At 38.4% G+C, this 15,336-nt stretch overlaps 1 protein-coding gene across 3 annotated transcripts in view; it reads right to left on the minus strand.

Annotated features, from left to right (window-relative positions):
* Positions 1–15,336, minus strand: part of cpne5b (copine Vb) — a 172,922-nt gene that overhangs the window by 116,924 nt on the left and 40,662 nt on the right. The window contains exons 5-7 of one of the 3 annotated variants that reach the window (XM_036151206.1): positions 8,809–8,912; positions 5,092–5,131; positions 2,782–2,796 (exon numbers count right to left, since the gene is read on the minus strand). In XM_036151206.1, coding sequence (XP_036007099.1) covers positions 2,782–2,796; positions 5,092–5,131; positions 8,809–8,912 — 159 coding nt within the window. Of the gene's footprint in view, positions 1–2,781; positions 2,797–5,091; positions 5,132–8,808; positions 8,913–15,336 lie in introns of those variants that run through there. The other 2 variants (XM_036151207.1, XM_036151208.1) reach the window with 2 other exon arrangements.

Below are 15,336 nucleotides of genomic sequence, written 5' to 3' on the forward strand. Positions count from 1 at the left end.
ACATGTCTATGAAACTCTGTGAAACACTGCACTTTAGCAGATGATCAGTTAAAGGAACCTAAGTAATAATTACAACCAGGACTGACCACAAATATGGAAGACATGAAGGGATTCTACAAATATCTAATCCCGTTTTCACTTCTGACATGTGATATTTCAGTCCAGTCAAGATCCATTGCCATCAGTTTTCACCATTCAGGTTACCCGAGGATAATATCTTATTTCAAAAAAGCAGAATGGCACCACAGTCCGGGCCTGCCTTATTATGGAAATGCTGCATATCATACAAAAAGTCATTTTATTTCCAAATCATGTGGGTTTACAAAAATGCTGAGCATCAAATTCCTGCATGTAAAAAAGTAATAAGTTGCACCAAGTACACTGAAATGTGAAAGCAATGGATAACGACCAAGCAACATTTTTAGAGATTTCATTTATAAGTGAACTACAGCTGTTTGAGGGAAAGACAGTCAATGCCATATCTAAAATCTAAAAAAATGACCATAATAAAATGGATAAAAATGAAAATTCAGTTATTTAAAAAGGTTTACGTAAAAGAGAGTTTAAAAGGCTCAGGTCTCAAGATAACCTAGTTTTTGCCCGTGTACCACTAAAAGTTAAACATTTTGTAGTATATTTGCTCCCAGTGGCACAAATCAAATAAACTCATGCAGACATCTTTGAAATGTCTGCAGGATTAAACGGTTCCCCATTCTTACCATTTGAGACAAATGTTTATTTTCTTCTCAACATATGTCTCACAAAACATTGTGCCTAACACCATAAAGCCATTTTCATATTTACTTTAGTATCTAACAAATGTAAATGTTTATGGAAATTGATAATTTGATGTTTTGTTAAGACAAGAGGACCTGACTCTGACCTTTTGCTACTATTAGTCAGAAATAACCCAGAGTCAATGTTTTTAGCTCTTTTCTGCCTATTGAAAACCACTGCTGTGTCAATGACCTAAAGTATATAAAAGGCCAAATGGATGCAGATGCTGAAACATTATGTTCTGTGATAAGAAGCATTCATCTGAGACTCTGATGGAGACTTATTTTATATAAAATAATTGTGTTGTAACAACAAGAAAAGCATTCAAACCCCTTGAACTTTTCCACAATCGTCTATGTATTTTATCGGGATTTTATGTGACAGACCAACACAAACTAGACTAGACTTTGACAATGGCATGTGTAACTTATGAAAGTCATTTGATCTACCAAACATTAATTGTTCTAACTATGGTTTTACGTTTAGGGTCACTGTCTTGCTGAAAAGGAAACTTCAGCCCTGGTGTTCAGCTTCTGATCGGGTTTATTCTAGGATTGTTCTTTGGTAATCTCTGTCCATCCTCCATTAGCTCTGACCAGCTTCCATATCCATGCTGTAGGAAAGCAGCCCCAGAGCCTTATGCTTCCACCACCATGCTTCGCAGTGGTGACAGTGGGTTAAGTTTGTGTTCAATGTTCCTTTTCCTCCACGTACCGTGTTTTGCGTGTAGGCCAGAAAGTCCAGCTTTGGTGTCATTTGACCAGAACACATTTTTCCACACAATTGTTTTCCTTTAAAAAAACAGTTTGTGGCAAAGTGCAAAGAGGACTTCTTATGGCTTCCTATCAACAATAGATTGCCCCTTTCCAAAAAGGCCCGATTTGTGGAGCGCTCAACTAACAGCTGTCCTTTCAATCTCCTCCCTGAGCTGTGGATCTTTGCAGTTCCTCCAGAGTTACCATATACCGTGTGGCTGCTTCTATGATAATTGCTTTCCTTGCCAGGCCTGTCAGTTTAGCTGAATAGCCATGTCTTGGTAGGTTTGCAGTTATGTTATCTCTTGCAATTTTTGAAAGAGAGAATGTAGCTCTGTGACTTTTCCATTGCTTGGGATTTTAGTTTATAGCCTAGCCCTCATTTAAACTTTATCCCTCATGTGTCTGGTCTTTATGAAGCCGTTTCTTCACCAGTGATCTTCAGCGTTCACGTGTTTAAATTCAGATTAAATTGCACAAAGGAGCAGAATGGGGGCTTTTAAATAATTTGGGGATTCTTAAAGGACATTGGTTGCATTGTATTTTATTTGGGGGTGTTGGATTAAAGAGAAGGAATTGAAATGCATTACACATTGTTCAAAATTTTCTATGTTTGTTTTGATAAAATTTGACAATGTACACTTTCAACTTAATAGTCAGTCACTGCTTTTTTTTGTTCTATCATATAAAATCCCAATATAATACAATGAACTGATTATTACCTTACCAAATGTGAAAGACTTCAAGGGGTATCATAACTTTGCCAAAACACTTTGTTTTTATCAACAAAATGTTATTCAAAGATCACTTTAGCATTTGGTCTAGAATCAGACTTGCAATTTGGTTTTAGTATTGCAAGGTGAGGCAATCCAAACCAAACCGAAAAGTCCTTATCTTTGGCCCTTGCAGACAGGGCCCATTAAATAATTCATCTCAGCCAGAAATGTTTTACATTTCAGAGAAATCTCTGCTCCAGTCTGCCAACTGATGGCACTCACTCTAAACTGTTGAGGCCAGCAGCAAGTTATCATGGAAATATGGGTGTTTTTTCCCCATTTATAAATTCCAAAAATAAATGATGACTACACATTTTGTTCACACTGTGTCCTCTGTGATGCACCCCGGGGATTTGGAGATGTTCAGTTGGCTTGGCCTAATGACTGACAAAGTCGTTCCCTCTGAAAGACAGATCATTAATGTGAGGCAGCGGCCATGCAGTGTGAGTGTGAGAGGAGATGCAGGGACCTACATTGAGTTCTGCGGGCTTCCAGAAAAGTTGGGCGGCAGCAGCAACAACAACGACAGCAACAACAGTAACAACAGAGCACATCATATACCAAGACACAGCACAATGGCAAATACCTAAAACCTCCTATGGCGCTGTTTTAATTGACACCAGGCGGAAGAACCAAAACACAGAGCTTGTTACAGGTGAAGTTAATGATGGGAAAATACAAACCCCCCTTATCCAAACACATCAAATAATCATTGAGAATGATTATTTTTGTTCCAAACTTTTGTCAATGCTTTCTGTTACCATAGTTTCCGGTCCTCATAGGAAAAACACTACTAATGGGCTGTCAGTGAAAGAAAATAACGTGAAACATAATCTGTGGCATGGTTTCAAATGGAAACTAATGGTCAAAAGCATTGCATTATAAAAGTTTTATCTGAATGTGCCTGCCACTGCAGGCCCAATACAACAATTACAAAAGGTTGTAAACTGTAAAAATAGAAATCTAAATTATAAACTCATAGGAGTAGACAGTGGATAAGAACTGCAATGTCATTAAATTCGACATTTAACAACAGTGGAAATTTTGGAAATGGGGAATAGGGTTCTTTGCCCAGGGCGGGGAAGTCTCATTGACGCCACATCAGAGGGACAAAAAAAAAATGTTTGTCATTATCACTTTCCCATACTGAGCCCAATGCCAAACAAGTTTTATATTGTCTGGTTACATGTCCAGTGATAGGCAAATGGGTTCCACCTGGGCCATCCAAAGTGTAAGAAAATGCTCCGTTTTCAGGGAGCCTTGACTTTATTTGACCAGCACTAGTTCAGTATCAATCTTATATTAAAGTTAGAGTTGGTAATCCTGTTCAGAAACACTTTGTGTAATACTGGGTAAAATTGTAATTCCATCCTGAAATAGTACATACATTATGTACCCACAAAAAGGAGGTTAAAAACATCGTTTTCTGTTTCTGTAGGAGCTGCACACCTGTAAAAACTATCAAATCCATGCCCATCTGTCCGAAGAACATTAATTTGACAGAGTTTTGCTCCTGCTTTCATTCCCCTCTGTCCCTCAAGTTCAGGTGTTATCGCCTCATCTGTTGGTTGTCCCACATGCCAATCATTCTGACGCGCTCACAAAACGCCAATGTCCGAGCTCGTTCTTTCATGGTTTCCACTTGCTGGCTGCGCATGCGCACTTCTAGTGTTTATGAATCCGGTTAGCTTAGCGGCTTTGTTAGCGGTTAGCCATTCATTGTAGCTCCGGCGCTCTTGCCGTAGACTTTGACATCAATAAATCGAGCATCTGTGTGATAAGAAAGCACTGGATCTGGAAGATGTCTTTCCATTCTGCTTAAAAACTTGGGCTGACTAACTAACCCCGATCTTTACCAACATATTCAACAAATCTTTAGAACTGTGTGAAGTCCCCATCTGCTTAAAACACTCTACCATCATCCCTGGCTCCAAGAACGGACTATCATCGGTTTAAATGACTGTTAAAGTATGAGATTATATATAATACTAACTCTTCAGACACTTTGTCATGATATGCATCTTCCTGCTGCTTTCAGAGTGACAGTCTGATGTAGCCGTGGGGTCCGAAGCACATTGAGGGCGGTCAGTGTTTATAACAGTGCTATTTTCAAATGGGTACTGTCGGGGGAGCGGCACTTGAAAATTACTTAGTGCTGCTTTAGTGAATGCAAATCAGCAACTTTCAGAAAAATCCTTCAAGGAAAGATGAGATTTAGTCACAGGTAATCAGACCTTACATAACTGCTGGTAGGTGTGAACTCTCGTTACTGAATGCTGGAATTGAATAAAAAAGGTGATTCAGAAAGTATTAGTTTAAGGATGCACACCTTTTGTTTTCTTCCTTTTAAATCAGATCAATATAGTTTGCTCTTAATGTTCAATAGGATTTGTTCTAACAGTTTTCTTGTATGCCAATTGGGCTTTGTGTATGGGAAGGCAGAATGAGGGTCTCACCCAGGGCATCATCCGTGAATGAACCATCACTATCCAACCAAATTGTTTAAAAAGAAAAAAAACTGAGTTAGCATTTGGATATATAAAAAATCTGGCAAAAAAGGGGTTTGTTTTATTCCATTTTGTGGGGAAAAAAAAGAACATGCTGCGAGAAACACCCAATCAAAACATGCAGAAAAAAATTAAAAATAATAATACATGACAGATTCATCAGCTAAAAATCAAGCTTTGACAAAGTGATGCTTTTCAAGCCTGCAGCTGTGGTTTTACTCAAGATTAAATTCCATTTTTCTAAGGTCTAAGGTCAAATTAAAAACAAGCACTTACATGTTTGGACAGGTCTGGGCTTTTCGAGTCAACGTCATACCTGAAAGAGGAAAAGAAAAAAAAAAGGCCAAGGCAGATATTTTACTAGAGAAACTATGTACAAGTTGAGATATTTTGTGTGGCATACTCCAAAAGAAAAAAAAAAGCTGTAATCAAACTACAAGGGATTGCAGTCACTAGGGGGGAATTAGGGAGGTGTTGTTGGTGCCGTACACTATTAAAATTTTGGCTTTTAGTTTTGATTTCAGAAATTCAAGGACATGCTGTCACAAACAACCAAAGGAGGTACAGGAGCAACCAACTGTAGCTAAGCATTACTTGAAAATAAATGAGCAAAGAAAAAAAAGAAGTAACACAGTCAAAAAAAGATCATATTTGAATGTGGTAAACCTAAAACCGATGTGTTTGATGAGCTGGGTAGACAAAAACTAATCCAATGTGTTAATTCGGAAGAGGCAAAGATGAAAAGAACCTGGATCTAAGTATCTGTTCAGATGTTATTATTTGCACAGCTCAGTAAATGAGGATGGGTTCAACCCAACCTTTATTTCCTGAGAGGTGAACCTAATCTCATTTGCATGTGAATATAAAACAATGAAAGTGAGGGAAAGAGAGCGTATGTGTAGGACCAATATCAAACATGCGACAAAAACAATGGATCCTTTTTAATCCAGTGTGGGTAGCGTCACACAAATCATCTTATATTTATTTTTTAACTGATGAACTTAGTTATAAAAAAATATATAGACAGGCATTTTTACGCAAGAGCTGTTAACTAAACAGTTTGCTGATCTAATACTTATCTGGACAACGCTGCCAAGGGTGCGACGCTTTCTTTGCATGCATATAAATTATATAATTTACCCCTTTTAAAAAAAAAATCCATAACCTACCAGTTACTTAATATCGAAACCCAATTATGACAGTTTGTATTAGCACATACTCCCTTGTAAAATAATTAATACTCCTTAAACGTTTACAGACCACATTGTTGCATTACAACTACTCACCTGAAATTATTTTGTTAGACATTTATGCAATAGACCAGAAGAATTACAGAAGGAAGAGCCTAATTTGAAGTATGCACGTATAAGATTTATGCATGGTTATCAAAATGTTTTATGAATAAAAATCTTAAATGTGTGAAAGGGATTTGTGTTCGAGCTGATTTTTTTAGTGGGTATTTCTGTATAAGTTTTGCACACCTATAGACTGTAATTTGCGATTGTTATTTGTCTAGACTTTGAGGAGGCCATTTTGATACATGAATACCTTTTAAACCACCATAACCACACTGTATGAAGGTTTCAGGGTGTGGGTGGTGTGTTCAGGGTGATGTGCAGCTTTAGTTTTAGTCTCATCAGATCAAAAGACCTCCTTATACTATTTTGCTGTGTCCCCGATGTCTTAAGGCTTTCTTTCAACAGCACATCAATCTTGACACTTTTTCTGGCCTGGATTTGTGAAGAACACAATTAAAACCCATCTATTCAAATGATTATCCCACCTGAGCTGTGAATCTCTGCACCTCCTCCAGAATATGGATGTTTTGGCTGCTTCTCTGATTAATGTTCTCTTATCTCTGCCAGATGATCATGTCATGGCAAGTTTTTGGTTGTGCCGTACTCTTACTACTGCAATGCTTTCCACTTTCAGATGATGGATTGAACAGAGCTCTATGAGATGTTCAAAGCGTGTTCTATAAGTTAACCACGCTTTAAAGTTCTCCACAACATTATCACTCACCGATCAAATCAATATCTAGATTTACAATGAGATTACATTACACACATGTAGACTCCATTTACACTTTAGGTGACTTCTGAGCGTGTGCGTTTGCTCTGGATTAGACTAAATGGTATCAGAGTAAATGGGGTTGAATTATGCACTATTTTCTGTTGGTCATAACCAATAAAATAGATAGAAATTTGATGGTGTAAGGTAGAAAAATGTGAAAAGCTCAATGGGTATTATTATTTTAGCAAAAAACTATAGACACAGAATCAGAGTGGTTAGAAGAGGGAGTCGTATGTTGCTTTCAGTTAACATCATTTTAAACAAATATTTATGGTGTCCTACAACGAATATTGAGAACTGTATCTTTTTCAAGGTTAACCGGATATTTCCCCAAACTCAGACACTCATTTATTCTCTGCCCCTTATCTGAAACTGAGCTGCAGTAGCATCAGTCTGAACAGTGATCCCCAGACTTCCCATTCCCCTGCCAAGACCTCCAGCTCTCCCATTGGCATACAAAACTGTTCCCAAACTAGTCATGAGATATAATCTCCAGATAGAAGTCTGCAGAACGACAGCCATTATGGGCTTGAGCACAGCGCCATATAAAATGTGTTTAAAAGATTATACAAAAATTGCTTATCTTTTAAGCTTTATTTTCACTATGTACTATTGCAGAAAATGGCCTCTTGGAAAATGTTAACATAAAAAAAGATAATTGAAAAGTCCAAATCTAACATGCATCAAAAATGTTTGTATCTTATAAACCCTGTTTGAGAGTGTAGTGAGTTTGATTCCACTGTACAATGTATGTAGAACATTTTTCTGTACCAAGACATGACTGTCCAACTAAACTGTCTGCTGCACATTAATCACATACCTCTGGGAGAGCAGTAGAGATTCACACTTCAGACAATCTTTTGACAGGACAACTATTAGTCAAGCACTTAATTAATCTGGCCTATTTGGATGGGGTGGCAAGAAAGAAAGTTCTTTAAAAACAAAAAAAGCACAAAATATACAACACGCCAGGTACTAAACATGTAGGAAAAGGTGCTCTGATCAGATGCCACCAAAATGGGACCTTTGTGAAAGGCACCCTACTGCAGTCACAGGGCACTGCCATATTATAATCAATGCCAGAGGTTTACACCAGAAGTTTTGGACATTTCTTCTTCATATTATATGCGGAGAAACATAAGGAAACTTAAAATTAGGGTCAGTGGATTTAATACCTAAATCTTATTTAATGCTAGTGGTTTATCCCCTCCCCTGAGAGCTAACCCCAACCCTAACATTGGTGGATAAGAAGCTTCCAGCATTGATTGTAAAAATGTTAGTGCCATCATACTGCAACAGGGTGCTCTTGATTTATTTCGCCTATATTATGCTAAGAAATAGAAAAATCAACACTTCATATTACCCCATGGTCAAAGATGATGGAAGCTATGGGGAAGCTTTTTGTTTCCAGCAGGACCTGAGGCTTTGCATCTAATCTAACTAAGCTTGAACTATTAATATTTAAAGAGTCGGCAGAACTTCAATCTGTAGATGTTTAAAAATGGTGGTCATACCCAAAAAGATTAGCTGCTGTCGTTGCATTGAAATATAATTCTACAAAGTATCATCTGAGCACGAGTTGATTAAAAATACATGAAACATTTTTTAATAGAATTTTTTTTAAACTATACATTATATTTATTCAGCTTCACTATCATATGCCTTTTTGTTTCTGTCACATAAAATTTCAATAAAATACAAAAAAGCTTGTAATGTGACAAAATGTTAGAAGACTTAACAGAGTATAAACACATTTTTAGAGCTCTATAAAATGTCTGTTCACCTGATTAAACTGAAAATTTAATTGTTTTGCCAACCAGGAAGCTTTAATACTACACCCATTGTTCTGTCAGTAAAATCAGAACCAAACTGAGGGAGAGTGACAGAAGACAGGAGAGAAAATGATAAATAATAACTCACAAGTCAAAGCGAAGGTTCTGTTTCTCCTCAAAAAAGTAGTCCAAGATGTACTTTCTGACAAAGTCGGGGTTTAGGGTGTTGTCTATCACCTCCGTCCTTCCAAACTGCGTAGGAAAATAAACCAGATGAAGGTCAGCAGACAGGAAAAGAAGAAAGGAGACGGGAAAAAAAAATCCTAAAATAAAATTATTCTTAAAAAGCTAGTGGTGTTTGTTTGCATAGTAATCTGTTCCTAGGTCACTGAGGATTAGATTGCAGAGAATCTGAATAATGTACGGGATACCCATAAATTATCCCAGGCTTTGTTATTAGCTAAGTTTTCACAAGCAGCTGCTGTGCAGGACCAAATCTGGTTTGCATTTCCTTTACTTCTCTGATCCTCACCTTTATCCCTAATTACAAAAGGATAACCATCAGAATCTTACAGGAAGAAGAGATAAGTAAAAGATCATGTGGAAAATGTGTAGGCAGAGAAACATGAGACTAGGAATAGAAATGGCATAAAAAGATAAAAAGAGTAGGCATAAGAAAAGAGGCATTACTCAAAAGTAGGGGCTTTGGACAAAAAAGGAGGTGAGAGTACGAGGGTGGGAAAAGTAGAGGTGGAGAGCAGTAGTGATTAGGGCTTCCTAATTAGCAGGGTTTTCACTTCCAATGTGCCAAACACAGGAAAATATGCCAAAGAAAGGTTAATAAGATAACTAAAACTATGCCTGCTGATGCACAATTAGCTAAAGAGAGTTTCACATGAGATCGTATCAAGCATACGTAATACATTGTTGCACCAATTGTATTTGACGCATAGTGTAGTGAGTGGACAATTTTCACGACATTCCCCGTTTATGGTTTTGTTGTATTTCTGCCCTTTTCAAAGTTTGCCACCCTGGTGTGAGTCCATAAAGAGTTTCTTATCTTACAACGTTACCAACAGCCAAGATTCTTTTTATTTATGTCAATCAATAACTTTTGATGTGCAAAGTATTGACTCATACACTCAATTATAAGTATTTTTTTTAATGTTACTTCTACACAGCTAAATCAGTGCTGGTAGTTGTCTCAATCTCTTTCAATTAGAATAGTTAGAAGACTGCATCATTACCCTGGTGATGTGCTGATTTTACACGTCTGGGTTACCCTTAAATTATAAGGTCAGCAATAGTTGATATGATTGTGAACATCTCTAATGGAATAAAGATTTCTGATCCACGCATCGACATACGAATATATGAGATTTTGTTAGCAGGGTAGGGGAATTGTGGCTGTAGTGAAAAGCACTTTCAGGGGTCAGAATGACCATAAAAGCGCTATATTCGTGATTATGGTTGAAGTTGGTGAGAGAGTGCCATTGTCAACAGTAAAACCAGTCTTTTTCTGACATGGGGTAAAAAGACAAGTCTGTGTGGAAGAAGCCATTACTCCAAAAGCAAAATAAAAAGTCCGACTGCAGCTTGTAAGTGCTCTTGGGGACAAAGATTTTAATTTTTAGAGACACACGCTGATGAAACTAAAATGCAAGTGTTATGCAATAGAGACCATTATTATATCTGGAGGAAAAAAGGGTAAAGTTTGCAAGCCTAAACTTTAAAGTACGGGGGTGGCAGCACCATGTTGTGGGGATATTTTGCTGCAGGGGGACTGATGCACTCTACAGAATAGATGGCATTATGAGGAACTGCATGTGGAAACAATGAAGCAACAGCTCCATACATCAGCCATATAATCTACGCCTAAAAATGTATTTCAAATGGACAATGCTAAAGTAGCTAAGGACAACAAAGATAATGTTTTGGAGAAGACGTCACAAAGCCCAGAAAGGTGTGTGTGAGCAAGGCAGCTCACTAACCCGACTCAGTTACACCACGTCTGTCAGGAGGACTGGGACAAAATTTCAGAAAACAGTAAGGAGCTTGTATGGTCAAAAAATCTGACCCAGGTCATACAGTTTCACTTGGGTCAAATGTTAAGAATACTACTGAATAAAATGTAAAAAATTATCAGAATATTTTCGTTTCTCGTTCAGCAAACAGAAATCATTTAAAAATCCTAACTGACCTAAACCCAGAAATGTTCCCTCTGATTTAATATCAGGCAGTGAAAAATCAGAATGAGCTTCATTGCCAAGTAGCATTTTACACATACGAGGAAGTTGCATTGGGGATAGGGTGCTCACACATAGACAAGCATCCAGTTGACATAAGTAAATGTAGAAATATATGATATGGAATGACCAAAACAAATGCAAGTTCTAAAAAAGGTTTTGTGATTTTGTTTAATCCAGTTTATGCAAGTATCTGGCTTCAGATGAATTTGCTGACTCTTGAAAAGGGCACAATAAATTCATACCAAGCTGCAAACTCTGCCGCAACTATTTGCAAATTTAAGCTATTCTGTTTTTTCTCCCAGTAGGAGTAAAGCTGGTCACTGTTGGATGTCGGAAAGGACTTTTCAATGTCTGCAGTAAGGAAGCCGACAGAGTAAACTCCAGGCACTTAGGAGAACATGACACATTGTTGACTAGCTCCTTGCTTAGTTTAATACCTCTTTTTCCAAAGAACTCACTAACTGAATTGTATATAAGCAAGGGAGAAACGGAAATAAAAGGCATAAATTTAATCCGTGCTGCACCTCGAATCTCCAAGAGACCCCGAGGTGTTGATGAAGCTGTGAGCACATGTTAGTAAAGAGGCGGGTGATGGTTAAAGATGAGCTCTGTAATGTGATTTCCCCGCTGAGTGGAGGAGACAATGCTGTTCTTCAGAGTTCATTAGATGCCGCTTGGCTGCAGGAGACGGCTAATGAGAATCTGGCATGAAGTCCCTGAGTTTTCACCCTCGATATCACACACATACACGGACGGTAACTCACACAGATTCGTAGCACATAAGGCTAACCTGAACTGTTCAGGCAACAGCTAGACTTTCGGTGTCTGATGTGTGAACACGTTTCCAAAAGCTCCGCCACACTGTGGGTCTGAGCAAACATTCACGAGAGCCCAGCTAAGGAGAGCGATACTAAGATGTAGGGATAATTCTCTTTTGTCTCTGTGGGTCTTCTGTGCCAAACCTGACCAAAATTTCATTATCTTCTTCCCCGGAGCACACACAAACCACAGCGGTGGTTTGTGCACTTCTTTGACCAACAAGGGATTTTATTATCCTCATGGACTGTTCGGTAGACGGTTACATACTGTTGCAATAATGAGCTTGGTGGTTTCCTCCGCTTCCACAGGCAGAGGTAAATGACACTGGTGTGAATTAGCGTGAGACAAACCTTTTTTTTCCCCCGTTTTGGCCTTCAGTTAAAAAGCTCTGTGGTGTATTTAAAAATTCTCCCCAACCCCAACAAAGAGAGAAACACACGGCAAACACAAAGAGCATTCAGTAAACCCCCAGGAATTAAAGAGCGTCTGGAGCATTTTGGCTGCTCAGGGAGGAACTTTGTGGAAAAGCGTTGTGTGGCTAAATTGAAAAAAAAAAATAATCCTGGGGTTTGACTGAGCTTTGAGCTTTGAGCTCGAGCTGCGATTGTGTGAAAGGAACTCACAGAAACACATATAGCCCCATGAAAAAATTGGGAGGACGTTATAAACTTTTTTGTAAAGTGTAAAAATGTTCCATTTCAAGAGTGGAATAATTTGGGACTCCCTCACATTTATTCACTCTTCAAATGGCTAAAACAATACAGCCATATCACACATCCATGTCTAGCCATCCAAACAAGCTTAATCTGAAAGCAGTCCGCAAGATGCTTATTCCAAAAAAAAAAAAAAAAGTAAAAAACAAAACAAAACAACTGGACTTGTTTTCCGTAGTTGAAGACATTTCGCCTACTCTCCAGGAAGCTTCCTCAATTCAAAAAGTCTGGAGTAATGTGGAGTAACTTACTACAAATTTTGTGGCTTATCCTCCTTGCGAAGGGTGTCGATTATTGTCTTCTGGATATCTGTCAAGTCAGCAGCTGGGATTGTTTAGTTTATTGACCCAGACTGAGAGAACATTTAGAGGCCCAGGACACCTTTGCAGGTGTTTTGACTTAATTAGCTGATTGAGGAGTGACACCAGTAGTTTGCAACATTTCCAATATTATAATTTTTTCACGATATTCAAATCTTCTGAGACTTGGAACTTTGTGTTTTCATTATTTGTAAGCCATAGTCACCAAAATCACAAGAAATGATACTGAGAACTATTTCCGTCCACCTGTGATGTAACCTATTACTTTTTACTCATACATACACTTATAATAATATGTATATCCTGTATAGCACTTCTGGATAGATGCAAACCACATTTCGTTGCTTTGTACTTGTGACAGTGCAATGACAATAAAGTTTAATTCTATTCTATTCTAAAAGAACTGCCAACAAGCTGTGACCTTGATCAGTTGTTGGAAGCGCATTTCCATAAAATCTTTTTTTAAAGAAATGTAACAGATAAACTCCACAGCTTATGCCATTGATGCATGCATTTCTCAGGTCTTAAACTGCACTGGAGTTATATATACATCCTTCCCATTGGAAAATAGCTGCTGATTGAGTGCAATCAGTCAAAGCAAGAAATTGCCCTAAAGTAATTTTTGACCAATCTTGAGCAGGGTACTGTGGTGTAGAAGGTTATCTACACTAAAGGCAATGCTCAACCTTGGTTTGAGAGGATTTTTTAAGCCACTGTACTCACTGTGTTCAATGCCACTCACCAAGGGTCTCATTTATAGACCTGGAGTATGCACAAAATGGAGCCCGAAAATTGCATTTGCCACTTTCCACGCAAAAGTTTGGATCTACAATTTCTTTAAAACCTTGATGGTAAAATGTGTGGTCCTCACAACAACTCTGACCCATGCATATGGTCAAATGGGAGATAGGGAAATTGGTGACACAGATGGTAAAGTCATGAATTGCAACCAAACGGCGTGATGATTCCTCTGAAACATTTAATGTGACTCCATATCAGACTTCAGTCATGGATTGACCCATAAGCATTCAAAAACCAAGTGTTATTCATGCTTGCACTGGTGACACATAGCTATACAAATGGAATTTTCAAGCAAATAAATAAATTCTCATAATTTAAATCTAAAATGAAAGTCCACAAAAGATTCTATCTGGGTTTTCTACCCTCACATTCCTCTCCCCAGTGATTACCAGGTTGATGTGTACCACAGATTAACATAAACTGTGACAAGGTGTGAAGTAATTACTTTAATTGCTGTAAACAGTCAAACACACTCGTGTGTAATGGTGGATGCTTTGGCACTCCTGGAAGACCATGTAAATGTGAGAATTGGGAGGGAACACGGTTTCAGGGATCAAAGCTTTTCTGACCATGATGATGATGACTGGCTCATATGCAGTCCAAGCACTGGATTCTGCTATAACCTACAGCGGACAGTGAGTACCCCCCCCCCCACCCCACCTCATGTGCTGGGCTTAACCTGCTCTCCAAAACCCAGAGCGCAGAAGGGGCGCTTTAATACTGCTCACATCCATGCAGCTTCAGCTGAGCAGATGCAGCGTCACATCGCTCACCTATTAGCATCCTAAAATATTTTCTGCAGTGTTTTTTTTTTTTTTTTTGGAGAGGGGTGGGGCTCTCATTCTTCCCCAGAATATCAATCAGAACGCACAGTCTCAGAGGAATTTCAACATGGAACCTCTGCAAGGCTATCATCCAACATTTGAAATTGAAGTCAAGTTTACTTTTTAACAAGTTCTTTTAATGTGGACAACATATGTGCCTTTAGCTCTGATTTTCACATTTAATAAACTTCTCTCTGTGAAATCTTTTCACAGTTTCTTTGGTTTTTCTCCATAGTTGTCAGTTCACCGTGGAAGAAAAAATGATCAGCTGACATAAAAATACACATTAACATTCATCAGGTGCCTTGCATTGACTACTTACTGTTAAATCTGGAGGTGAAGAGAGCAGAACATGAAGTGGGAGCTGGTACGCAAACGTTTAGGTGCAGCTGTGATCTACACAAGAGAATTGCGTTCTAGTGTGCGTGCGCATGGTTTTATGAATCTAAAGTTTTTTTGGCCTACGCCATTTTCGTTTTTTTATGTACCGTATTTTTCAGACTATAAAGCTCCTTAAATTTTATCAAAAATTTATGGTGTGCCTAATAATCTGGTGCGCCTTATATATGATTACTGTTGTGCTTACTGACCTATTTTATGGGGTACGATGCACTCAAAAATCAAAATGTGTAAGTACGACTTTGGTTAGCAACGAAGCCGCTCCGCTCAATGGATTTTTGGAGCATTATGGTACACTGTGTCTCTACCTGATCTGTCTACAAGACTGCCCGACTATATTGTCGAAACTATTAATGCATTCATGTAAGGCAGCCCGTGCCCGGAGTACGCGCCAGCAACAATAAACCAAGCAAGTTAATTCAATATAAATGTTACGTCTATTTTAGCCTTATGTTAAAACAGGGCAGTATAGTCCAACTACTCTGTCCTTTCGACAGAGACGGATAGCTCTCCCTCTCTCAGGAGAGAGCTGTGTATGGGGGAGGGGCAGA

The sequence above is a fragment of the Fundulus heteroclitus genome, chromosome 20, assembly GCF_011125445.2.
Source record: "Fundulus heteroclitus isolate FHET01 chromosome 20, MU-UCD_Fhet_4.1, whole genome shotgun sequence".
NCBI lineage: Eukaryota > Metazoa > Chordata > Actinopteri > Cyprinodontiformes > Fundulidae > Fundulus > Fundulus heteroclitus.